At 37.1% G+C, this 25,970-nt stretch overlaps 1 protein-coding gene across 4 annotated transcripts in view; it reads left to right on the forward strand.

Annotated features, from left to right (window-relative positions):
- ECPAS (Ecm29 proteasome adaptor and scaffold) overlaps nucleotides 1-25,970 on the forward strand; it is a 131,019-nt gene that overhangs the window by 42,906 nt on the left and 62,143 nt on the right. For all 4 annotated transcript variants that reach the window (XM_033237832.1, XM_033237834.1, XM_033237833.1 and 1 more), the window contains 13 exons: nucleotides 199-315; nucleotides 2,274-2,392; nucleotides 4,121-4,270; nucleotides 7,569-7,737; nucleotides 10,971-11,110; nucleotides 13,773-13,854; nucleotides 16,110-16,229; nucleotides 18,794-18,879; nucleotides 19,128-19,206; nucleotides 21,365-21,414; nucleotides 22,423-22,489; nucleotides 22,579-22,701; nucleotides 24,503-24,606. In XM_033237832.1, the coding sequence (XP_033093723.1) occupies nucleotides 199-315; nucleotides 2,274-2,392; nucleotides 4,121-4,270; nucleotides 7,569-7,737; nucleotides 10,971-11,110; nucleotides 13,773-13,854; nucleotides 16,110-16,229; nucleotides 18,794-18,879; nucleotides 19,128-19,206; nucleotides 21,365-21,414; nucleotides 22,423-22,489; nucleotides 22,579-22,701; nucleotides 24,503-24,606 (1,406 nt within the window). The remainder of the gene's footprint in view (nucleotides 1-198; nucleotides 316-2,273; nucleotides 2,393-4,120; nucleotides 4,271-7,568; nucleotides 7,738-10,970; nucleotides 11,111-13,772; nucleotides 13,855-16,109; nucleotides 16,230-18,793; nucleotides 18,880-19,127; nucleotides 19,207-21,364; nucleotides 21,415-22,422; nucleotides 22,490-22,578; nucleotides 22,702-24,502; nucleotides 24,607-25,970) is intronic.

Genomic DNA, 25,970 nt, shown 5'->3' on the forward strand with positions numbered 1-25,970 from the left:
TGCATAGATTTTTGGGAGACAGTATTTTTGAACAAGACTCATGTAGTGTATACTCTCTGGGATGTAAAATTTACACCCTTTAAAAGAACAAAGTAGCTACTATTCACTAATATAGATAACATCTGAGAAATGAATTTTAAGATGAGTGGTTTTTAAGATATGCTCAATAACTTCAGTTCCCATCTCTCTGTATTTTAGGTAATGGAACTGCTGGTGCATCTGAATAAACGTATAAAAAGCCGCCCCAAAATACAACTTCCAGTAGAGACACTGTTGGTTCAGTACCAGGACCCTGCTGCAGTTTCCTTTGTCACAGTGAGTGTTGTATTGGAATATTTTCTGACTCATAGCAAATTTTCTTCCCTAATATTTATCAGATGTCATCAACATATTGGCAAGCTTAAAATTTCACCTTAGACCACTTCTAAATGAAACATGAGATTTTTTTTTTTTTTTAAATGACACACTGTTTTTCCACTGAGTACCAATCCAGAGGAAATGCTACTTTACAGTAGCAGAGTAATGAGTGGCTGTTTACATTGGGCAAAGGAATGTCGGTGAAATGACTTGTCAGGTATGTTGTTATATAAAATAATGATCTGATTTTTGGTAAGAGACTATATGAGATGGGTCTGAATAGAGGGAAATGTTATACGACTTGGGCACGAATAAAGCATAATGGAGGAAAAAAATGAGTAAAATGGCAAATACATGAAAGAGAATTTTAAAAAATCTTTTGTGTTTTTGATGTGTATATTCAGAAAGATAACTTTTTTATAAAGTGGGGTAAATCTGACTCTGGTCAGAAACATTCCTTTTAAAGTGTTGTCTTCATAAAAATTAAATGTAAAAAATGTTGGTGCTGTGTGATGGCAGGTGATGTTTTTTTCCTGGTCCTTGTAGTTCCTAGCATTGAGGCAGAATCGATTGAATCTTATCTAACATCTGGAGTCACAAACCTTTTGGAGCCTGTTATTGGTCCAGACGTCATTTTGTCTGTGCCTGTTCTGGATACTTGGCTCAATTACACATTTCCTTTCTTTAAGCAAATAGGAACACTGTGTGCCAATAAAAATGCCAAATATAATTTATTTAAAGAAGTAATCTTATGAAGCCCATTTACTTTAGTAAATAATTCTTCAGAGGCCAGGCACGTTGGCTCATGCCTATAATCCCAGCACTTTAGAAGGTTTAGGCGGGCTGATCATGAGGTCAGGAGTTCAAGACCGGCCTGGTCAACATAGTGAAACCCCGTCTCTACTAAAAATACAAAAATTAGCTGGGCGTGGCGGCGCATGCTTGTAGTCCCAGCCACTTGGGAGGCTGAGGCAGGGGAATCACTTGAACCTCAGAGGTGGAGGTTGCAGTGAGCCAGGATTATACCATTGCACTCCAGCCTGGGTGACAGAGTGAGACTCCATCTTGGGGGGGAAAAAAATAAAAAAGCTTCAGAAAAGCAATTCTTAATCTTATCTGTAAATCCAGATATCTATTTATGGGTTTGCTTAAAATGCAGTATTCACACAGATTATAGTGATACCGGTTGAGTATCCCTTATCTGAAATGCTTGGGACCAAAAGTGTTTTGGATTTTGGAATAATTGCATTATACTTACCTGATTTAGCATCCCAAATCCAAAATCTGAAATGCCGCAAGGAGCATTTCCTTTCTGTATCTTGTTAGCACTCGTAAAGTTTCAGATTTTGTAGCATTTTGAATTTCAGATTTTCAAATTTGGGATGCTCAGCCTTGCACAGACACACAGCCCTCAGTTTCCTTTGGTTCATCATGCATTGGTGAGTTACTGGAGTGAGGAACCACAGAGTGCTGCGGTATACTAAGTTTCTTTCAGTCCTTTGACCAGTGAGAAATAGCAGCCTAGGATTTGTCAATACCTCATCTCCTCCTAGCTTGTAAGGATTAATGCAACAGGCTGGGAGATCTGATGCTAATGTGTAGTGTGTAGGTGTAAATAGGTTGAATGATTATTTTTTTCTTCTCCACGATAAACTGCATATATGAATGCTTTAGATTAGTCCATGCTACCTAACATTTGGCCTACTTTAAAGCAAGCATTTTGAATAAGTTGGACTGGAATTCTTCCTCTGAGATACAGTAGTTGGTAAAGGTGCAGTAAACGTGTGGAGGGAGGATGAGTCACGTTTACAATGTCTTTGTTGTAACCATAACTCTCTAAGTTATCAATCATATATTTTCATTGAAATCATAGAGTATTTCCTTCACACTCACTTGCTTTTCTCTTATTGCATTAGAATTTTACTATAATTTACGTTAAAATGGGCTATCCTCGCCTACCAGTGGAAAAACAATGTGAACTGGCCCCTACGCTTCTTACTGCCATGGAAGGGAAGCCTCAGCCACAGCAGGATAGGTACGGTTTCCTCAATTATCTAATTTCCCTCCTACAGGAGTCAACAACTGCCTTTCAAAAATTAGTTCACATATTTGGTTTTACTTGAGCAAATGGGAGGTCTTGAGCTGTTTTAGCTGACAAATAATAGAATTTTCCGTGGTACCTCAAAGTTACTGTTTCATTAATACTATCATAAAATTTCTTGATGTGAACATTGAAAAATGTGCAGAACTAACAACATTTATCTAAGTCTGTGCATTTTTTTGGCTAGTTATCTTGAAGCAGTTAATTTTATGTGATTGCAAAAATTAGAATGAAAAATCCTTTGCGTCAAAACATTTCTATATTGGAAGATGTAAAGTTTCACAGTGGTTTTCTTAAGGAACAGAGTACTCGTTTGTATTGTTTTGGGAACTGGAGAGGTGGAAAGGGTTTTAGATAACATCATTTGCTTCTAGGCTTAGGCAAAAGTTCTTTGTTGTAGCCCTGTCATAGTGAGAATCATGATGAAGAGTGCAGAAGTATAGAGGAAAGATGGAGTGAAATCATATTTTCAGTTCACCTTTTAGAGCATATTCATTTTTAAAGAAATGTTGTAATACAGAAGAAGTTTACAAGTAAAATTAATAGACATTATAAGCACTGTGAAATTGTTTTCAGATGTTTTAAGAGTATCAAAAGGTGTTAGTGAAAGGAATTACTGAGGCCTGTTACTTAAATTCATGCAGTGGAAATTTTAATATTGTATTCAAAATATTAATGCGATTTTTAATTTTTAGAATAACTTTAGTTGTGGAAAATATCTATATATATATATTTTGAGATGAAGTCTCACTGTGTCGCCCAGGCTGGAGTGCAGTGATGCAATCTTGGCTCACTGCAACCTCTGCCTCCCGAGTTGAAGTGATTCTCCTGCCTCAATCTCCTGAGTAACTGAGATTACAGCTGCCTGCCACCATGGCCAGCAAACTTCGTATTTTTAGAAGAGATGGGGTTTTACCATGTTGGCCAGGCTGGTCACGAACTCCTGACCTCAGATGATCTGCCCACCTTGGCCTCCCAGAGTGCTGAGGTTACAGGCATGAGCCACTGTACCTGACTGAAAATAATTATTTATTTATTTGTTGAGATGGAGTCTTGCGCTGTCGCCCAGGCAGTGGCGTGATCTTGGCTCACTGCAAGCTCCGCCTCCTGGGTTCACGCCGTTCTCCTGCCTCAGCCTCTTGAGTAGCTGGGACTACAGGTGCCCGCCACTGGGCCTGGCTGATTTTTTGTATTTTTAGTAGAGACAGGGTTTCACCATGGTCTCTATCTCCTGACCTTGTGATCTGCCCGCCTCGGCCTCCCAAAGTGCTGGGATTACAGGCAAGAGCCACTGCGCCTGGCCTGGAAAATAATTCTTTTTGAAAAGACAAGTTGTAAGTTGAACTTTACTTAAGATTTCATATAAAATCTCTTGTGGAAACTTCAGGTATTAACATTGAGCCCATTTTATGTATTTTTTTCGGATCATTTTAGTGATGAGCCAGATTGGCTAAATGCTAATCATCACTCAATATACTGAACTTTCAATAAAAAAGAATTCTAGGCCAGTCCCTACATCAGGACTTTGTAAATTAGTGGTGTTGAAAAGGAATGTCTCTTGCTTAAAACTGCCAGTTTTTGTTATGTGATTTTTGTCTGTGTTTTGCATGTATAAAAATCTCATTTTTTAAGTGGTTGCAATAAATGTAATTGTTTTTTCAGCTTAATGCATCTTTTAATACCAACCCTTTTTCACATGAAATACCCTGTTGAATCATCAAAATCAGCTTCTCCGTTTAATCTTGCTGAGAAACCAAAGACTGTGCAGCTGCTTTTGGACTTCATGCTAGATGTCCTTCTGATGCCTTATGGGTGAGTTAAAAAATAAAAACAAAGCAATCTTGTTCTTGACTGCTTTTACTATGTGGAGTTAAATACTATTTTAAATGATTCAACTCTCACTAGTAAATGAATGCATCTCAACATCCATTTATGTTTACAGAGATTTTTTTCTTCTAAACCTCTTCTAAACTTTAGCTCCACTGCTTATTGGCCTTTCAAATGCTGAGTTGCTGTTGTGATTTTTAGACTCTACCTGCCTAAGGTGAAATCAGTCTTTCCCCATAAAAATAGTTCCTCTTAGGCCAAGGTGGGAGGATCACTGGGGGCTAGGAGTTTCAGACCAGCCTGGGTAACAGCAAGACTCTCTCTCAAAAAAAAAAAAAAAAGTTTCTCTTTTAAATTTACTATCAGTGCTATGATGGTTCTCTTTGCCACCTAGCCATACAATGATAAATTGTCTCCAGCTTTTCTCTTCTTTGTTGCTGCAGTATCAGTTGCATACTGCCTCCTTCCTTCTCCTTGCTGTGTCTGGAACCCTTCCCACTGCTATTGTCTAGTTTTACCTCTTTTCAACTCTTGTCATAATTTCTTTCCCAGCGGCTCCACTTCTTCAGATCTCACTATACCCCCTCTCTGTGCTTTACCGGGTTTTCAAAACACAGATCTCATCAGGCAACACCTTAAAATCCTTGGTTTCTCATATCCTGTCATTAATACACTCATGCATTTCATGCACTCTTATGTGTCCTTGCTGTTTATTTTTAAGGGAATGCCTTTCTGTCTGCCTAGAATGCTTCTTCAAAAAAAGAAAGAAAACAACAGAAAGACACTTTGAAAAACAGCATCCTGGCCAGGTGCAGTGGCTCACACCTGTAATCTCAGCACTTTGGGAGGCCGAGGCAGAACAGATCCCTTGAGCCCAGAAGTTTGAGACCAGCCTAGGGAAAGTGGCAAAACCCTATTTCTACAAAAAAATACAAAAATTAGCCAGGCCCCATGGCATGCACCTATAGTCCCAGTTACTTGGGAGGCTGAGGCTGGAGTTTTGATTGAGCCTGGGAGGTTGAGGCTGGAGTGAGCTATGATCATGCCACTGCACTCCAACCTGGTGACAGAACAATACCCTGTCTCAAAAACAAAAAAAAGAAAAAAAAGTCCTAAACTGGCCTAAATGTCAACTTCTTTTGTCTCTGACAAATTTCTTCTCCTAGGCAGATATAATTGCACTATTTTCTGTGTCATAAAAACACGAAATACCTGCCTATATGGCCACTGTTTGTTTTTGCCACATTGTAGACCTTTCCATCTCCCCTAGTAGATGGTGAGCCCCTTGTAGTCATGTAGCTTTGGTCTCTGGCATAGAGCCCGGATTGTGATCTACTTCTAGTCTGCTTACTTTGTCCCTCTGCCAGATAAATTTTTCCAAAATGCTGGTTTCATCTTGTTTCTTTCCTGATCACAAAATTACGTGTCCATGATAAGCTAGGCATGTGGAGCTCCATATCATTTGTTTCTCAATCCAGAAACAAGAGTTCATGCGGTGTGATGAACAAATTTGTCTCCTCCTGCCCTTCTTGTTTGGAAGCCCAATTTTCTGGGCCTTCAGTCACTCCATGTTCACTCTTGCCACCTGTTACATCATTTCTTGTTTCTCAGCAGTTTCTTTGCATCTGATAAAATGGCAGATGCTATTACATGTGTTAGGTTGTTACTGTCTCAGCTTACTCCAGATGGCAGAGACTCGATCTTACATCTCCTTATAGTCCTCTGTCTTGTGTTTAGGATGATGTTTGTTTGTTTGTGTGTTTGTTTGAGACAGGGTCTCACTCTGTCACCCAGGCTGGTGTGCAGTGGTAACTCAATGTAGCCTTGACCTCCTGGGTTCAAGCAGTCCTCTCACCTCAGCCTTCTGGGTAGCTGGGACTACAGGCGCGCGCCACCATGCCCAGCTAATTTTTTTGTATTTTTTGTAGAGATAGGGGGTCACCGTGTTGCCCAGGCTGGTCTCAAACTCCTGGGCTCAAGCAATCCTCCCACCTTGGCCTCCCGAATTATAGGCCTGGACCTATATTGGGCCAGGGGATTATAGGCCTGAGCCACCACACCCAGCCTTAGGATGTTTTATGCAGTATTAAGATGTATTAACTTATTGATTGATTTACTTAATGCCACCAGTCTTGCTATAACTTAGAAATAAAAAAACTTCTTTTTATATTTGTTAAATCAGGAGGCAGCCAGAATGACAGGTGATGATGGCTTTGATAGCTAAACCTTGAAATTCAGATTTACCTTAGGAACATGATGTAACCAAGCCAGTGATTCCTCACATTTTTCTTATTAATGAGAACTTGGGTCATTTATGTAATAACATTAAAGCGATTCCTTAGGAGATTTTAAAAAAATAGATAAATTTAGGAATTGAATGAATATGACATGTAAGTAATGTGGAATAATTTACTGTCCTATCAGGTTCTAAGTGTTTTCTTGAGCTTTTATTATAGTGGATATTTTATTATTATATCCAATATGATAATGGAATTTAATAGCATAGATCTTTAGTTTTAAGAGATTTGAATTAATATTTATATCAAAAAGTTCATTTTGTAGATGAGTAGTATCAGTTTAATTGGATCAAAATGAATTTCTTGGAGATCTTATTTCTCTACCATAGAAGCTTAAATTAAATAGGGATGATAAATTAACCAGGTGGTGCAAAGGGCTTTGAACATGTAATGGGAAAAGTCAGTTCTGGTGTAACTTTTCTTCTTTGGGCCCATTTGAGTTTTTTCATTTTGGGGACTTTATGTCTTATGTGGTACGCCATTTGGAGGTTTCAGTGGGTTTTCTAATGTAGGGATAAAGACCTCAGTTCAGGGAGGATTGAAGGTGAATTACAGCTTCATAGAAATGAGAATGACTGTAAAAATACTCTGCTTTGGGTATAGTACAATAGCTCCTCCCAGTCCCCTTTGTCAACAAACTTTTCTCCATATTTGGCAGCTCAAAACTCAGAATGTGGTGATTCTGGAGTAGCTATTGGAGCAATCATTTATAGATGGAGAGTGATCAAAATATTTGTATTCATGGTTGGTAACAGTTGTAGTTCATTTGTAACCAAGTTAAATGACATGCTCTTCTGGTTAGTTGGCTGAAGATACACCTTATCTAGATACCTTAAAATAGTTTTATGATGAAATTTTAATTTCAAGTGTTCATTCTTCTAGTAAAATACAGTAGGAGGACAGTATATGATTGAATGTTTTGTATACATATATAGATGTAAATGCTTGTGTTTTTATAGAGGGTTAAAGTGTTATTTCCTTTCCAGTTATGTGTTAAATGAATCCCAGAGTCGCCAAAATTCATCTTCAGCACAGGGTTCTTCTTCAAACAGTGGAGGAGGTTCTGGAATTCCACAGCCTCCTCCGGGAATGAGCTTTTATGCAGCTAAACGAGTTATTGGTGATAACCCATGGACACCTGAACAATTGGAACAGGTATCACACACTGTTTACTCATAATAGTACTTGATTGTGGACATTTGCTCCTATGAAGTTCATGAACCATATAAAACATAGTTCTAGTATATTCAGGCTCTCCAATGAAATATGTTTGAAAGGAGCAGTTGATGTAATGTGTTCTCTTCACACTAGTTATTTATTAAGCCCTAGGGGCAGGGAGGAGTGGGACATGCTGTTTAGTTTTTCTGATATTGCTTACATATTTCAAGTAGAAAACACAACTCACTTATAAATTGAGTATCTTTAACTTTTGTCATTTAAAAAATTTTTTTAACTTTTGCCATTTTAATTCTTAAATTATAGGGTAAATTATCATCCAGCTTTTATGGTGCAGTTAAAATACAATTTTTCTTACACTATTCAACTTTTAAGGGCTGTACATTTTATGTAAAGTGAGGAGCCCCAGCACTTCACAAGTGACAGTGTGGGGAAAAGCATGACTCCCTGTTATATTACTTCTTGGGAATTTAAAAATTGGCATTAAGAATTTTATTCTGGATTTAAACAGGACACAGATGTTCTCTGAGCAGCTTTTAAAAATGACTGGTGCTCTACAGAGAAGGTGCCTCACTGTGTCTGTGTCATCAGGCACTTCAGGGAAGAACAGATGAGATCAGTATGTAATTATTTTGGAATTCAAGCAACATGGGTTAGTCTTCTGATCCTTCCTTTATTTCTCCATGGCAGTCTAAATGATTTGATCCTTTTTTTGGGGGGAATATAAGTGACCATTGATTAAGAGAGTGTTCCCAGGAGAGGGAAAAAGAGGCAAGTGGGGCATTCTTGCCATTCACGAATTTATAGAATGTTTTATTCAGTAAGGGGTAGAATTGATTTGATCTCCTTTTTCATGCTTCATGGATTTTTTTTTTTCCTCCTTAAACTATTATGTAAGTAAGAAAGGTAAAGAATTAACAGAAGCTACTCTTTATTGAGTGCAATCTATGTGACAGGTACTGTACTGGGTACTTTGAATACGATATCTCATTCAACTGTCACAGCAACCCAGTGAAGTATAGAAATTGTTAGTTCCATTTTCTGAAAGGCATGGAGGTTTTGAGATTTACCAGGGTCTCACTTTTAGTACCAGGCTTTGAATCTGGGATTATCTGAGGGTTAAAGCTACAAATGCTGGAGAAAAATTGTTATCGTTCAATTATAATCTTAAATTGGTCATTATTTGCCAATACGCGTCTGTATGTATTTTGTCAGTTTCATAATCTAGTGCTGAAATAAACAGTTTAGTTTCAGGGGTGAAAGCTGTTTCCTCTAATTTTAAAATATCTCTGTTTTATACTTTTTCTTCCAAGTAAAACATGTTTTTGTTAATTATAAACCTAATGCAAATATTCAAGTAATTAAGAATAGTAGAGAAATTAAAAATTAAGGGGCTGGATGCATTGGCTCACGCCTGTAATCCCAGCCCTTCGGGAGGCTGAGGTGAGTGAATCACTTGAGGGCCAGGAGTTCGAGACCAGCCTGAGCAACAGAGTGAGACCCTGTCTCTATTAAAAATACAAAAATTAGCTGGGCGTGGTGGTACCCGCCTGTAACCCTAGCTATGTGGGAAGCTGAGGCATGAAAATCACTTGAACTCAGGAGGTGGGGGTTGCTGTGAGCTGAGATTGTGCCACTGCACTCCAGGCTGGGCGGTAGAGCAAGTCTCTGAGTAAAAATAAATAAATAAATAAAAAAGGCCAGGTGCGGTGGCTCATGCCTGTGAACCCAGCACTTTGGGAGGCCATGTTGGGCAGATCGCTTGAGGTCAGGAGTTCGAGGCCAGCCTGGCCAACATGGCAAAACCCTATCTCTACTAAGAAAACAAAGCAAAAACAAAGGTTAGCCAGGCGTGGTGGTGTGTGCCTGTAGTCCCAGCCACTGGGGAGGTTGAGGCACGAGAATTGCTTGAACCCAGAGGCAGAGGTTGCAGTGAGCCAAGACTGCGCCACTGCACTCCAGCCTGGACAACAGAGCAAGACTCTGTCTCAAAAAAAATAAAAGTTACTTGAAATCTGGTCACACTAGTTTGTCGTCTGTCTACAGTTTGCTCTGTGCATGTGTGTATGTGTTCACAGTTTTAAACAATACATTTCTACTTGTCATGTAATACATTGTAGTTTGCTTTTTATATTGAACAGTATTTTGGATTTTTAAAAAAGTAATTCTTTTGAATGTTTGTATACAATTATATGTGATATTTTTTAACCAATCTCCTATTGATGGACATCTGTATCATTTTCAGTTTTCTTTACATATTTTTTGTTTAGTTTATATCTTTGTGTACTTGACTTCCATAAGTTTCTTTTTTATGGCTGTACAAATGTTTGAATCTTTTCTGTTGTAACTGTTGTTAAAAGTAAGTTGTGTTGAGCGGGAGAGGGAAGGCAGGTCCTTATTTGATCTGTTATACTTTTTTAAATTGCATTTTTTTCTCATTTAATAATTGTAAAACTTTATTAATCCTAGTATATGTGAAAACTGTTATGTGACTGATTTTTTAAGATGAAAATGAAATTTTATTTTTTCAGGTGTATTATCCTGAATACAGTCATTTGTAGTGAAATTCATAGCATCTTTACATTGCATGAAGTTCTAAGCAGAATCTCTCTTTAGTCTGTTTCATTTCAGCCAGTCAATTAAATTGAAAACTGTTTGATTAGAATTTCACTTGTATTGAGTAGCTAACATTTGAAATCATGTTCTTTATATGTTAGCAATAGAGTGAAACTCCATGGAATGTGAGTGTAGTTCTTTTTGAACTGTCAGAAAAATCCATGGAGCACTCTATTCCTGGTGTACCACCGTCTTATCTGGAGGCCCCAAATTTGGACTTCAAGACTTCATCACTCTAGAGAGGCTATGTAACCTCACTAGGGTGGCTGTGTATCATAATAATTTTGGAGTCAGAGAGACTTGGGTTTGAATCCTGCCTTCATTGTTTACCAGTGTCTTAATCAAAGCCTTGTCTCAGTATTTTTAGCTAAAAATTGAGTATAATGATTGATTTATTAGATTGTGAGGATTAAGTGAAATTATGAATATATGTGCTTTAGTATAGTCCCTGGCACATTATAAGCCCAAGTAAGAGCTGCTACTGTTGTTACTGCTCATCTTTGGTTTGTGACCACACTGATATGTTAAGCAGTACTTTGAGTGGGTGTCCTTTGCTCCCCTGACCGTTCTTTCTCCTTGCCTTCATTTGTCTACAGTGCAAATTGGGAATCGTGAAATTCATAGAAGCTGAACAGGTGCCTGAACTCGAGGCTGTTCTCCATTTGGTGATTGCTTCTAGTGACACACGCCACAGTGTGGCAACAGCAGCAGACCTAGAGTTGAAAAGCAAACAGAGGTAACTACTTCTCTATAAGCTTCAAGGTTGAAAGGGCTAGATTTCTCAAAGCTTACTTGCCACATGTATATATATATATATATATTTTTAGGATTTTATGTAATGAGGCATTCAACTTAGAGGAGATGATTAGATATACCCAGTTTGTAATAAAGTTTGCTAAAGAGTTGAATTCTGTGTAAGACAGAGAAGAAAATCTGTGTGGAGATGCTGTTTGTAGCTGGACTAGGTTAGGGATGTCATCACAATCAATGAGACTTCTGGCTAGGTAGATGAACTTAAAGAATTGATGTTAAGAAAAGTGTCAGTTCAAGAAGTTACTAATTTTTATTTTTTTCTCTGTCTCAAACCATTTGAGATTACTTTTAATAAAGACTTTGTATGTATTATGGTTAATACAGTGAAAATTACATTCATGAAAAGAGTTGCCGAATAGATTCTAATTCACACACAAGGAGATACAGATAGCAAATAGACTTACAGAAAATATTCTGTATAAGAAATAAAGTCAATGAAAAATAAATGAATGGGATACCAGTAGCACTGGATGAACCCATTTACGTTTCTATTGAAACTGCTATTTTTATTTTTATTTATATATTTATTTTTTGAGACAGTCTTTCTCTGTTTCCAGGCAGGAGTGCAGTGGCACGATCTCAGCTCACTGCAACCTTCGCCTCCCAGGTTCAAGTGATTCTCATGCCTCAGCCTCCCAGGTAGCTGGGACTACAGGCATTGGCCACCACACTTATCTAATTTTTGTATTTTTAGTAGAAACGGGGTATCACTATGTTGCCCAGGCTGCTCTTGAACTCCTGAGCTCAGGTGATCCATGTGGCTCGGCCTCTCAGAGTGCTGGGATTACAGGCGTGAGCCACCACTCCCGGCCAAAACTGCTAATTTTATACCCTGTTGATTGGCATTATAAATTGAAATGAAGTTTTGGAAAGCAGTTTGCAATAAGTCATGAATCATGAAGATGTTTCTATCCTTTTGTCTCAGTCTTTTGGGAATTTGTCCTAAGGAAATTATTTGAAAGCAGGAAGAGATTTAGAAAAATTTTATAGATTTGTTCATTATATCATTTTCTATCATTGTTAAAATATGAAAACAAATTCAGTTTTCCATAATGGGGATATAGTTAAGTAAATTACTGTATGTATCTTTATGGAAGATTATGTATTTGCCAAAATATGAATGAAATTAATTACTACTAAGTTTTTAGTTTCTTTTACTAAAGTGTTTGTTTTGTCTGAAATCTCTAAACCACAAGTATTATGAAAGAAAAGCAATGGTGGAGCTTGAGGATTAGTTAGTTGCAATCAGCTTAGGAAAGATGTAGGTGAATCATATCCAAAACAGAATTGTAGAATGCCTCCGAGGATAGCGGGATTGTGGCTATTCTAAGAAGCATATTGATAAACTATGAAAGAAAAGATAAATCTGAAAAACAGTCAAAGCAGCTTCATATGTTTGCACAAACACAGGATAGCTTGAAAGCAGAACCAATGTCAAAGGGCAGAGAGAATATAGTATGGTAAACCAGTCAAATGGAAGGAAGGATTGCATTATTGCTAGGTTTATGAAATGATTGGGTGGGATCTGCTGCAGAGGGTGGGAGCGAATCACCAATCATTTTTTTTTTTTTTTTGAGATGGAGTCTTTCTCTGTCATGCAGGATGGAGTACTGTGGCACAGTCTCAGCTCACTGCAGTCTACACCTCTCAGATTCAAGTGATTCTCCTGCCTCAGCCTCCCGAGTAGCTGGGATTACAGTAGCAGTGGATAAACCCATTTATGTTTCTATTGAAACTGCTATTTTTATTTCTATATTTTATATATATAAAAAATAGACCGCACCACCATGCCCGGCTAATTTTTGTATTTTTAGTAGAGACGGGGTTTCACCATGTTGGCCGGGCTGGTCTTGAACTCCTGACCTCAGGTGATCCACCTGCCTCGGCCTCCCAAAGTGCTGGGATTACAGGTGTGAGCCACCGTGCCCAGCCTTCACTGATTATCTTATATCTGAATTCACCTTATTGTGGGGCCCAAACAGAATTAAGTCTTAGTGACTAATAGCAGCATAACTACTCTGCAGAATTAAAACTGCAAGTGTGTACTGGTAGATAAGGAGGGGGATGCTGGGAATCACAATGACATAACATTAGAGAAATAAAGTGGCTTACAAGCTTCCTAGATGTGGCTTTAATTTCATGGGTACAAATTTTTTTGTCAGTTTCCTTATCACTTTTGAATTGCCAAATGGTTAAACAGACAAATCCTACCCTGCCCCAGGCCTCTTTGAACAAGTGTAGTAAAGTTCTGCTCTGTTGGAGTTGCTCCATGCCATTGGCCCTGCGAACCCATCTGTGTAGGAACAGTGTCCATTTTTCTTGTGGTACCAAATTGTGCCATTGGATACAATAATCTGTTGAGTCAGGGTGGGATAAGTGATTTGTATTTGTTTTGGTTTAAAAACAAACTTTAACAGAAATTAGTACCTTTCTTTTCCTTCTCTTCTACAATGTCAATTGCCCATTTCATTTGTGTATTTCTAACGTTTTCTTTTGTTAAGAAATGATGGGGCTATAATTTTTTTGAAATCACTGAAGGAGGAGGAAAAAATAATTTTAACAACCTGTGTTGAAACCTTCCATAGCTTAATTGACTGGAATAATCCTGCCATCGTTAATAAGATGTACAAGGTGTACCTTGGAGATATACCACTGAAGACAAAAGAGGTAGGCTGTTTTGATTTATTCTTACATCAGCGTAAAAAGTAGTTTGTTGACATGAACTATGTATTTATACATTTTCTTCTAGTTTCATTTAAGCTGAATTTGTACTATAACAAAACGATAGTTTTAAGTCATGCTAGTTTAGATGAATTAAAACCTGGTAACTTAGTTTACTGACTCTGGTGTTGTAAATTCAGATTCCTAAATAACAATGACAAACTGTCTAGAGTAGGGATTGACAGATTTTTTCTGTAAAATTTGTAGGCTTTGCAGGCCTTATGGTCTCTTAGGTTGCAGCTGCTCAACTCTTGTAACAGGAAAACAACCATAGGCAATACATAACCGAATGAGCATGGTTGTGTGCCGGTAAAATTTTGTGGATACTGATGTTTGAATTTCATGTAGTTTTCATGTATTACAAAATATTATTCCTTTGATATTTTTTAACCATTAAAACATGTAAAATTGATGCTTAACTCATAGACCTTATCAAAATAAATGGTGGGCCAGATTTGGACTATGGGCTGTAGTTCTTAGACTTCTGGTCTAGAATCTAGAACAAAAGATGGGTTCTCCTAAAGCCTCAAAGTAAGACCTTTGCCTTAATAAGATGAGTTCTTTTTAGTTCACTGTGTTTAAAGGTATTCCAAGTCCAAACCCAGACATACAAGGATTATTTGTTTGAATGCTTGCATTCTTGCCCTTTTTTGTTTGAAATGAGGTCTTGCTATGTTGCCTAGGCTGGACTGGAACTTCTGGGCTTAAGCTGTGCTCCTGCCTCAGTCTCTTGAGTAGCTGAATGAATGGGAATCAGGACCTCTGAATTCTAGCCCCAAATGGCTGTACCCATGAATGTGTTGGGGAGGAAAGGTTTGGCTGATGACATAACCTTTCCTGGCCTCATGTTCTCTATGTAGAAAATGAAGTGGTTGGATTAGATTAGTGGTTCTCGGAGTGTGTTCCATGGACCTTTTAAGGGTCTCAAAAAACCTTTTAGGTGATCTGTGAAGGCCTTTTCTTTTTGTACTGTGTATTTGCACTCATGGTACAAAAACAATGGTGAGTGTACTTGCTTGGTTCCTACCACACATCAAAACTATGTCACCAGATGACTAACAGTCATTCTTTTCTTCAGTGTTATGTACTCATTTAAAAAAAAGAGAGAGAATAAAACTCAGCTTTACTTAAGAACATTCTTGATGAAGCAGTAAAAATGACTTTACTTGAAGAGTAGACAGGCAAATTATAGCTACTGAGATGGGTGTTTGGCACATATTTTCTCTAAAAGGAAAAAAATGAGGTTGTTACTTCAAGAAAAACAACATGATTTATTGGCAATAATAAAAGTTAGCTTTCAAGCAAAAATTAGAATTTTGAGAAACTTGTGTTCACCACGGTGATTTGATAGCTTATCAGTACTTAGTGGATTTTTCTGATGTGATTAGAACACAGGTGATATGAGCACAGGCTTTGTAAAAAAATGTTGTATGAAGAAACATTTGCTTAACTCAGTGAGCCAGTATTTTGCAAATGAGGAATGATGTTACAAAAGCATATAAGGGCAAGGGAGCCATTCAGAGTAAGATAATCAGTGGGATATAGTATAAGAGTATATAAAAGTTCATTGATATGGTTTCAACTCCAAATTGCAACTAATCTTTTTTCTTTTCATTTTTAAAAAATAAGCAATTAACTGTTAAGAAATTATTATTTGTCAAGTTTTGGTGTAGTATCAAAAAAGAATATCCACAATTACCTAAGAAGGCTAAAATCATCTTCACTTTTCCAACCACACATATCTGTGTAAGCTAGGTTTTTGTTACTTACTTCATCCAAAACAGTGTATTATAGCAGATTGAATACAGAAGAATATATAAAAATTCATTTCTCTTGCAGTAAGGTGAACATTGAAGTGATTTGTAGACAATGTAAAATAGTGCCTCTCCATCAGTACAATTTTTTTTGCTTTGGAAAGTAGTTATTTTTTATAACAAATGTTAGTTTTGAAATAATGAGTTTATTAATAATTCTGAGTTAACAAATATGTTAATTTCTCAGTTTTAATTTCCAATATAATAAATATTGATAGGTTACACAGATATAAACAGAAGCTCTTTGGAGAGTTCAGTAATTTTTAAGAGTGTAAAGGGATCTTGAAACAAAGTTTGAGAGACCACTGATTTAGATGAATTCTCATGACATTTTCAGTTCAAAATAATTTTGAATTTTTAAGTTAAAATCAAGCATATTTTCAACAGGGTGCAGTTCTGAAGCCAGAGTTGAAAAGGGACCCTGTCAGTACGAGAGTCAAGTTAAAGATTGTCCCCCATCTCCTCCGCTCTAGACAAGCTGCTGAAACGTTCCCAGCCAACATTCAGGTAATTTATTTTTTCCAGAGAAAATTGGCCTGTCTGCAACTTTTATGTCTGTTTAATTAGAGAAAGAACTGTGTTAATGGATATTCAGTGGGTAGGTTGATGTATATAACAAGATTAATGAGATTCTTTTTTTTCTAAAATTTGCTGCAGTATGATTTTTAAAAAAAATCAGAAAATATATATAGGTTGAAAATCTCTAATTAGAAAATCTGAAATCCTAAATGCTCCAAAGTCCAAAACTTTTTGAGTACTGACGTGATGCTCCGAGTGCAAAATTCCATACCTGGTCTCGTGTGATGGATTGCATTAAAACAGTCAAAACTTTACTTCATGCACAAAATTATTTACAATATTGTATAAATTACCTTCAGACTATGTGCATGAGGTGTATAGAAAATGTCAGTGACTTTCATCTTTAAATTTGGGTCTCATTCCCAGGATATCTCATTATGTATGTACACATATTCCAAAATCTGAAAATATCTGAAATCTCAAAACACTTCTGATCCTAAGCATTTCCAGTAAGGAACACTTAGCCTGTACTATATATGACTTCCATTTATCTTAAATGTATGGCAATAATCCCTTTCAAACAAGATTTTTTTTTTAATGTGTGGCTTTTCTCCAAAAATGGTATCATTAGCAACTTAGTCACTTAAGTGAAAAAGCTGAGTCATCGTTAACTGAAAGCTCACTTGAAGGCAGTGGCCAAATCCTCTTGATTTCATCTTAATATCTTCACTTCTCTACACCTATAATGGTGATATTAATTCAAACTATTACTTCCTGTTTTGGTTACTGCAGTATTCTTTTAACTTATTTTCCTGCCTCTAGTCTTGGCTCACATCCAGTCTGTTTTCTTTTTCTTTGCTTGTTTCTTTGCTTGTTTGTTTTTTTTTTTTTTTTTTTGAGACAGGGTCTCACTGTGTTGCTCAGGCTGGAGTGCACAATCTTGTCTCACTCAGCCTCTGCCTCCCAGGCTCAAGTGATCCTTACACCTCAGCCTCCTGAGTAGCTAAAAAAAAAAAAAAAAAAAAGTCTGTTTCAAATAATGTAGCGCTTGATTACATTTTGTCCTATATCTTTTTGTGTTTTTTTCTTGGAGACTTGCTGTGGAGACTTTTTGTGCCACCCAGACTGGAGTGCAGTGGCACGATCTCGGCTTAATGCAGTCTCTGCCTCCAGGGTCAAGTGATTCTCCCCTCTCAGGGCCTCCCAAGTAGCTGAGACTACAGGCATGTGCCACCACACCTGGCTAATTTTTGAATTTTTTTTTGTAGAGATGGAGTTTCACTATGTTGCCCAGGCTGGTCTAGAACCCCTGGGCTCAAGTGATCTTCCTGCCTTGGCCTCCTAAAGTGCTGGGATTTTTTTTTTTTTTTTTTGAAGTGAGACAGGATCTTGCTATGTTGCCCAGACTGGCCTTGAATGCTTGGGCTCAAGTGATCCGCCCGTCCCAGCCTCACTAGTAGCTGGGACTATAGGTGTGAGCCACCATGCCTGGCTCTGTATCATTTTAATGTATGTATCTCTTAACTCTTCAACAAGATTGAGTGCTTGTTCTTTTTTATATCTCTTAGTACCTAACACAGTGGCAGTTAAAAAGCAGATAATACTAGTCTGTAACTCACATGTTATTGTTAAATAAGATCAGAATACTGCTGGCAGTTTTAGGAACAAGAGTGTAGAGTAGTTTTTTTTTTTTTTTTTTTTTTTGTGTGTGTAAGTAAGCTTTGTCATAAAAAGGAACTTGAGGGATTTAGATATTTTTGATGTTGATGGTTAATATTGAACTTGCTGCATGCTGCACAGGACTTATCTACATGATGTTTTTGCCTTCTAGATGTGGTTTCCTAATACTTGAAGCACCTTTACCCCAATGGGACACTTGTAGAATATTTCCATGTGTATGTTTTCCCTGAAGCTTTAATTAGAATTTGTCCTGAATCATGTAATTAAGAAACATAGGGAATAGCTGAGTGGTGACCCACTGCAGTGTGTACTTTTCGTTTCCTCACCGTGGTAGACCCATAAGCTTTGCAGACTTGTGAGATCAACCACTGTGTTTGTTACTCCACAGACTATTTATAGGAGCTTCTGATTGACTTTCTAAGTCGGTCAGCTAATAATGTTTGTCTGCATTAACGCTGAAGAACGTGATGTAGTATGAAAGGTCTGCTTGTGAATTCTGATTACTATTCAAAGATATTAAATTCTTTTTTTTTTTTTTTTGAGACGGAGTCTAGCTCTGTCGCCCAGGCTGGAGTGTAGTGGCCGGATCTCAGCTCACTGCAAGCTCCACCTCCCGGTTTTACGCCATTCTCCTGCCTCAGCCTCCCGAGTAGCTGGGACTACAGGTGCCTGCCACCTCGCCCGGCTAGTTTTTTGTATTTTTTAGTAGAGACGAGGTTTCACCATGTTAGCCAGGATGGTCTCGATCTCCTGACCTTGTGATCCGCCCGTCTCGGCCTCCCAAAGTGCTGGGATTAAAGGCTTGAGCCACCGCGCCCAGCCTAAATTCTTATTTTTGTTAATTGATGTTCTCAACTCTTCCTTTCACATAGGTGGTGTATGATGGACTCTTTGGTACAAATACAAATTCAAAGTTAAGAACATTATCCCTGCAATTTGTGCATCATATTTGTATAACGTAAGTTTTGACTACTTTATAAAGTTTTCAAGCTGCTGGAATGATTGAATGCTTCAAGTATGCTTCAAGTATATCTTTTTATTCATCTTACCTAGAAAGAAATCATGTTTGCTCATCTTTAAATATTTTTGTATTTTAATAGATTAACTTATTTTGGTTATGTCTCTCTTTATTTTATGTAATCATCAGTAAAGGTATGTAGTTATGTGATTCTTATCTTGCTTTGTGTATATGTGTTTTATTTAAAGCTGTCCAGAAATCAAGATTAAGCCATTAGGTCCAATGCTTTTGAATGGCCTCACCAAGCTAATCAATGAATACAAAGAGGTAAGTGACTTGTCTTTTAAATTTTTATCAACATTTTATATCTTAAAATATTTTCTGTAATCTTTCTGGTCTGTCAGTGTAGTTGAAGTTTGTTAAAGTTTCATTGTTTCTTAACATTTTTACTTGAAGTACTACAAATTTCAGAAATTACTGCCCTTTTTTGCTTTTTTGGGGGAAAATAACTATTAAAAACTGATATGAGGTCTTACTGTATCTTTTTTTTTGTTTGTTTGTTTTGAGATGGAGTTTCGCTCTTGTTGCCCAGGCTGGAGTGCAATGGTGAGATCTTTGCTCACTGCAACCTCCAGCTCCTGGTTCAAGTGATTCTCCTGCCTCAGCCTCCTGAGTAGTTGGGATTACAGGCACCTGCCACCACCACACCCAGCTAATTTTTTGTATTTTTAGTAGAGACAGGGTTTTCCCATGTTGGCCAGGCTGGTCTTGAATTCTTGACCTCAGGTGATCCGCCCGCCTCAGCCTCCCAATGTGCTGGGATTACAGGCATGAGCCACTGCGCCGATCTGCTGTATGTTTAAATAGCATTTTTTCAGCCAGCGCCTTTTGTGCTACTTCTAGCTATTGTGCAAAAATGGAATTAAAGGAATTGAAATTTATGTTGATTTTCGTATGGGGCTGTTTGGATTTGGCTTGTGTTGGGAAACTGTTAATTCTCAGGGGCTAAGATACTTTTTTTCTTTTATATTTTTCTGTGGTAAATAATCGGGCTGAGATTTTGATGATTCAAAATTCTGTCAAAACATGCATTCAGTAAATTTTTGATTCCTTAAGCTACATGGGATGAGGATTCCTTGGACTGTGGATTTTTGAATCCCCTTTTTCCCTGCTGTATTTCTCTTACTATAATATCTCCAGTATTTAAAAGGAATTTGCTTATAAAGGTAATATTTCAAGAATTCATTAGTGTTATTTTCCCCAGTATAAGCTAAACATGAATGCATGTTTGCAAATAGTATAGTGAGATCAAGATCTTACCATCTGAAATTAGAACTGAGTTTGAATCCTAGTTTTGTTCTTTGGTGAGTTACTTAAATTCTTTGCACGTTCTTATCAGAAAAATGAAAATAATAATACCACTTCATTAGACTACAGTGAAGATTAAAATAATCTACCTAAATTGTTCACCATAGTCAAGGCACGTTACTAGGTATTATTAGTGAAAGGCACTTTATTTACTGTGCAGCTGTGCTTTGGGGGTAAGTAGGCTTGGTTCTCATAGCTTCTTTCTCCTATTAAGTAATGCTTGCATGGTTAAGATCTAGGGGACTTCTCAGATTATTTTATGGCATAGACAGTGAGATGCTTTAGAGTCATTGGTAGAAATAAAAATGTGCTGGAGCTTTTGGGGAGAAACTGTGTATTTAAATATAAGTTAGAGAGGCCAGACAAACCACAGGGTGTGAGTCCCCTTATCTGCAGGTGACATCTGCATGTCTTCCCAACAGATGAATCCATAAGAGTAGCCATTTAGATGTGGAAGGGCAAATCCTAGGATAAACACATAAACTTTAACTGGTAGAAGTTTATTGTGTTCTGAGTAATCTGATTATTAGTTTTCGAAAAACCATGTAAAACTCTATCTGTATCTTGAGGAGAGAACCTCACTAATTCACCTGGTGACTATAACCCTCTTAATTTTTTATGGTAGAAAATATGATAGGAAGCTGTTCATTACAGTGTAGATTTTTAGAAAATCACACTAGAGTTTACTGCAATTTTGGTGAGAGATGGAGGATCCTAGTCTGTTGGACCAGTGATGTATTTTCTAATGAGTTAATGTTTTTTAGTGTGTTGAAGATGAACTTTGGTGTTTGGAGGTTTCATAGTGTTGAAATATCTTGAACTCAGCACCAGCTAAGAGAAACCTTTCATATCTATGACCACCGCATTTTCTTTTTGGAATGATTTGGGTTGCAAGGTTTTGTCTTGCTTTTCCTTTTAGTAGTGTGATGGATTCTGGGTTTGAACATTTTTGTTGTTGTTCAGGTGCTAACACCATGTAGTTAGACAGAGTGAGACCTAGGTTTAATAAGGAGTAAAATAATGCATGTAATTGCAGCGAAAAGGTTTTACTGTTTACTGTATTTTTTGTTTTGTCTGTTTTTTGTTCTTTCTTTTCTTTTCTTTTTTTAATTTCAAGGACCCTAAACTACTGTCAATGGCATATTCAGCTGTTGGAAAACTCTCCAGGTGAGTAAACTCTTTTTTAGTGAGAGATATGGTGTTGGTAAACTCAGAAAAATTATGTGGCATTTAATTATGGTGGAGAATAAATTTGTTGTGATTCTGAAAGGCAATGTATTTAATGGCCATAGGTTGTTTAGAAATGTCTTCTGTGTAGAAGGAAAAAGATGTGAGATATTTTAATTTACATTTGAAGTTATGTTACTGTATTAAATGGTGGTCTTGAAATGAGAGTTTGAACTGAATTGTGTCATAATGGGTTACTTTTTCTGTACCCTAGAGACTTTCGATTGACCTTAAGTGTTTTTGTTGCTACTTGGCACTAATTTTTATAAACCCAGTAATCAAGGTTTTTCTAGTGATTCTCTTTTCTGAAAATGGTGTTTATGATTCTGAGTGGCCCTGACAGATTTTTTTTTTCTTCTCAATGTGATTTCCTCATTCCAGTTCCTCCTGGCTTCATCTTCCTTCACTGTATTTCAAAGCAGGGAGATAGACATGAAGCATCCTCAGCGGCACCATGTGCTGCTTCCACCCCCAGTGCAGATTTTGTGTTGGCCTGTGTAGACCAGGTCTTGCTCTTCTCTACAGCAAAAGGAGCTTTGGGGTTTGGAGGAAAGCCACCCCAGATTAGTGGATATCGTGCCGGGTTGTCAGCCAACCTTGTCCCTTGTCTGTTTGCATGAAGTAACAAAGCCCCTTTCCATGACAGTCATTAGTTTAGATCACAATTTGGTCTTATCTAATTTCTTCCTGTTAAAATCAGAAATGTTAACTGAATGCATGGAATATTATAGAGGTGATATTTGGAAGATGTGTGTATTAATCAAGGGTTATTTAGATTAAAGAATTAAATAATTACTTAGAAAAATTTTTGGCTCTTGGAGGAGGTAATATAATGATGCTGACATTGTCTTCAGAGAGTTCAGGAAAATTTGTGTTTAGTTTCATTTTTTCCCTTTTTCATCTCTTGCAAATGTATGATAGTAACAATATTTTTACATTCTTTTGCAGTCGAATGCCGCATTTATTCACTAAGGATATAGCGCTTGTGCAGCAGCTTTTTGAAGCCCTGTGTAAGGTAGGGAAACAGCTGCTACGTTTATGCTTTCTGTTGGATGTTCCCCTGGGAACCCAACAGGGAGGGAAACATTTTTATTATCTTTATAGGAAGAGCCTGAGACTCGACTTGCTATTCAAGAAGCTTTATCTATGATGGTTGGAGCATATAGTACTTTGGAAGGGGCACAGCGAACTCTCATGGAGGCACTGGTGGCTTCATACTTAATAAAGGTAGGTCCGTGTGAACTACAAAGCCTGGGTAGTATATGGTTTACATTTTTAATAACAAAATTTGAATTGCTACTTAACTGTTTTGATAATTAAGAGGAATATTTGCTTTCACTTGGGCTGTGATTTAGGATCTATTTTTAATTCTTCATGATGAAAATTGACTTTAGGGGAGAAGGAGTGGTAGTATTCATAGCGACGCTTATGTTTAGAGCTTTCCATGTGGGAAAACTCTTCTTAATGCCATGTCCTCCGAGTTAGAATTGTTTTGTCTTTGTAACTGGTAGCTGAGCACTACTGTCTGCTGGGGTAGAGTTTGATAGGTAACATTTTCAGAGAAAAGCAGAAGGGGTGAAAGACAAATCCGTATGTCAAAGTGAGCCAGTACTATCATACATGCTCTTCTTCCTCTGGTCCTCTTTATTTGGTTTTCATGGGAATTTGTAGGAGGATTTTGAATATCTATAGATATATACACACACATATATGTGTAATATGTAAAATATTATATATTTGCTTTAGTCAGTTCTTTGTCCCACATTTTTAGGAGTAGAAAGAGAGGGAGATTGGAAGACAGAATGATATTAAAAAGTGTCAGTAAGATTAATATAAATTGTGTCCTAATGGAATTAGACTGACATGATTGGATAATTCAAGGGAATTTTAAATATTCAGAAAGGTATCTGCTTCGTATTAAAATATGACAGGGTTAAATGTGCTATTACATACACTCAGAAAGCTTACTATGATGGAGTCCTATTGTTAAGTGCTCTTAGTGTGCAGTGCATGTGGTTCATGGTCATACATTATGGACAAAGGTGTGTAGGCATATTTGGAAGCTCATTAGAATAGAATAAACTTGCTCTAGGTAACTTTACAAGGAAAGGTGATGCTTGTATAAACACTTATAGATACTAGTTCTACGCACGCAGATCAAATCGTGTAACACTATTACCAAGACAAAGCTAATTTCTTTTCTTTTCGCAGACAACATTTAAGCAACCAAACTCTAGATTAGTTATGTAATTTAGGCTAGTCTTTAATATCCTCACTCTTTAATGTACTTCAAGGAATGCTAAATACAAGAATGCCAGAATGAGTGGGACAATATATCTATTTTTAATGTCTGTCTTATTTCACTTATGTTTGTGGCTAGAGGAGTGGCCTGGGGAAGTTACATAAGAATAAAGCTTCAGGATCAGTAGATTCTAAAACTTTTCTGGTTGAACTTTGTAGTCACAGATTATTAATCTCGGTTAATTGAATATATTTCTGTAGTTGAAACTGCTTTGGAGTCAGTTTTAACTTTAGAGCTAATCTGAGAACATTGAAAGTATTTTGCTTCAAATTGGTGGGGATTCCAAGTAGGCTCTGTTTGTGATTTCTGCAAAATACCTGAGTTTCACTCATGTCACTGACAGTTTGAGAGTTGGGGTGGCAGAGGTGGTGGCCAGAAACTGTCACAGTGACCCTGGCCCCGAGGTTTGTGCTGAGGATGTGCAGAGATTCTCTACTTACGGTCTTTGGAGGTCTTCCTGCTTTACCTGGAGGATCCTCTAAAATTATAAGAGTACTCTTTAAGTAATGCCAGTATTCAAAAGACTTAAACAACATGATTAAAGATCTTGAACAAATGATTTATTTAGTTTATTTAGATATACATTTATTAAAATGTCACCTTAGAATTTTGAATTGTTTACAATTGGGAAGACTTAATTGGGACTAATGACTGGTAATTGATTTTTTTTTTTTCCTTTTTCTTTTTTGGATCGGGGTGGTCTGTGCATGTTTACACATCAAATAGCCTGAGGTTCAAGTTCGACAAGTGGCTGTGAAATTTGCCAGCACGGTGTTTCCCTCAGATCATATCCCTTCCAGATATTTGCTGCTACTGGCTGCAGGAGATCCGTAAGTTTCAAAAGGTGTTAATTTGAATTTTGGTTTATTTTGAATTTATTTGAAAATTACTAGAAGTTGTATTGTTTACAATGTTGGTGTATGAAATTTAGAAGCGAAGCTATTTATTAAGGTATGGCTCTTGATGTGATATAGACCTGTACTCATATACCTATATATTTATATAAAATATAAATATTACATGTATGTTTCTATATAATATATATCATGTAGATATATATGTGCAATATATGATATATAGCTAATACAGAAAATGCTTATGAAATGGTCAAGTGTAAATAAAGCAGATTATATGATTGCATGTGTTGTATAATTATAAATCTCTAAAATCAAGCCCTTTGTAAGGCGAAAAAAGGCTGATGTTGATGGTTTGACATATGTATTAATATTTTATTAAATATTGGAGTATCATTTTATATCTAATATACTTATGTTTTTAAATGAGGTATAAGTTGCATTTTATATTAATCATACTACTGTATCTTCTAGCGTGTATAATGCATTTTAAAAGAATGTTTAAATGGTTTTGAAATTGGGACATGCCCGGCCGGGCGCGGTGGCTCAAGCCTGTAATCCCAGCACTTTGGGAGGCCGAGACGGGCGGATCACAAGGTCAGGAGATCGAGACCATCCTGGCGAACACGGTGAAACCCCGTCTCTACTAAAAAATACAAAAAGTAGCCGGGCGAGGTGGCGGGCGCCTGTAGTCCCAGCTACACGGGAGGCTGAGGCAGGAGAATGGCGTAAACCCGGGAGGTGGAGCTTGCAGTGAGCTGAGATCCGGCCACTGCACTCCAGCCTGGGCGACAGAGCAAGACTCCGTCTCAAAAAAAAACAAAACAAAACAAAAAAAAAAAAAAAAAAAAAAGAAATTGGGACATGCCCTTAAAAGTCATGTGTATACAATGAAATATATGTGCACATATTAAAACAGTTCTTTTCAAATCTGTTAGATATCTTATGGTCATTGCTATCTTAAAATCCATGCAGCACTCTAATCTATTTCATAATATTAAACCAGTACTACGTTTAACGTTTAGAATTTTTGCATCCTTTAAGTGAGATTCTTGTATATGTTTTTTTTTTGTTATCAGGGATAGCCTTATTTGGGGAGGTGAAAAGCCTCATTTATACTGAGGAATAGTTTAAATAAAATCATGCGTTCTATGATGATATGAACACCCTTGCCCATAAACTGTTATGCTTCATTTTTAAAAAATGGGTAATTCCTTGATAACTGTGTCAGTATTCTAGTTGGCCAACTGTGTGCCCCTCACGGCATTTGTTTTCTTTCCTATAAGTTGTATATATTTTGCTGTTATTTATTTGGTTGGTATTTTAATTGGATATCACAA

Source organism: Trachypithecus francoisi, unplaced genomic scaffold, assembly GCF_009764315.1.
Source record: "Trachypithecus francoisi isolate TF-2019V2 unplaced genomic scaffold, Tfra_2.0 Lachesis_group16, whole genome shotgun sequence".
Classification (NCBI taxonomy): Eukaryota; Metazoa; Chordata; class Mammalia; order Primates; family Cercopithecidae; genus Trachypithecus; species Trachypithecus francoisi.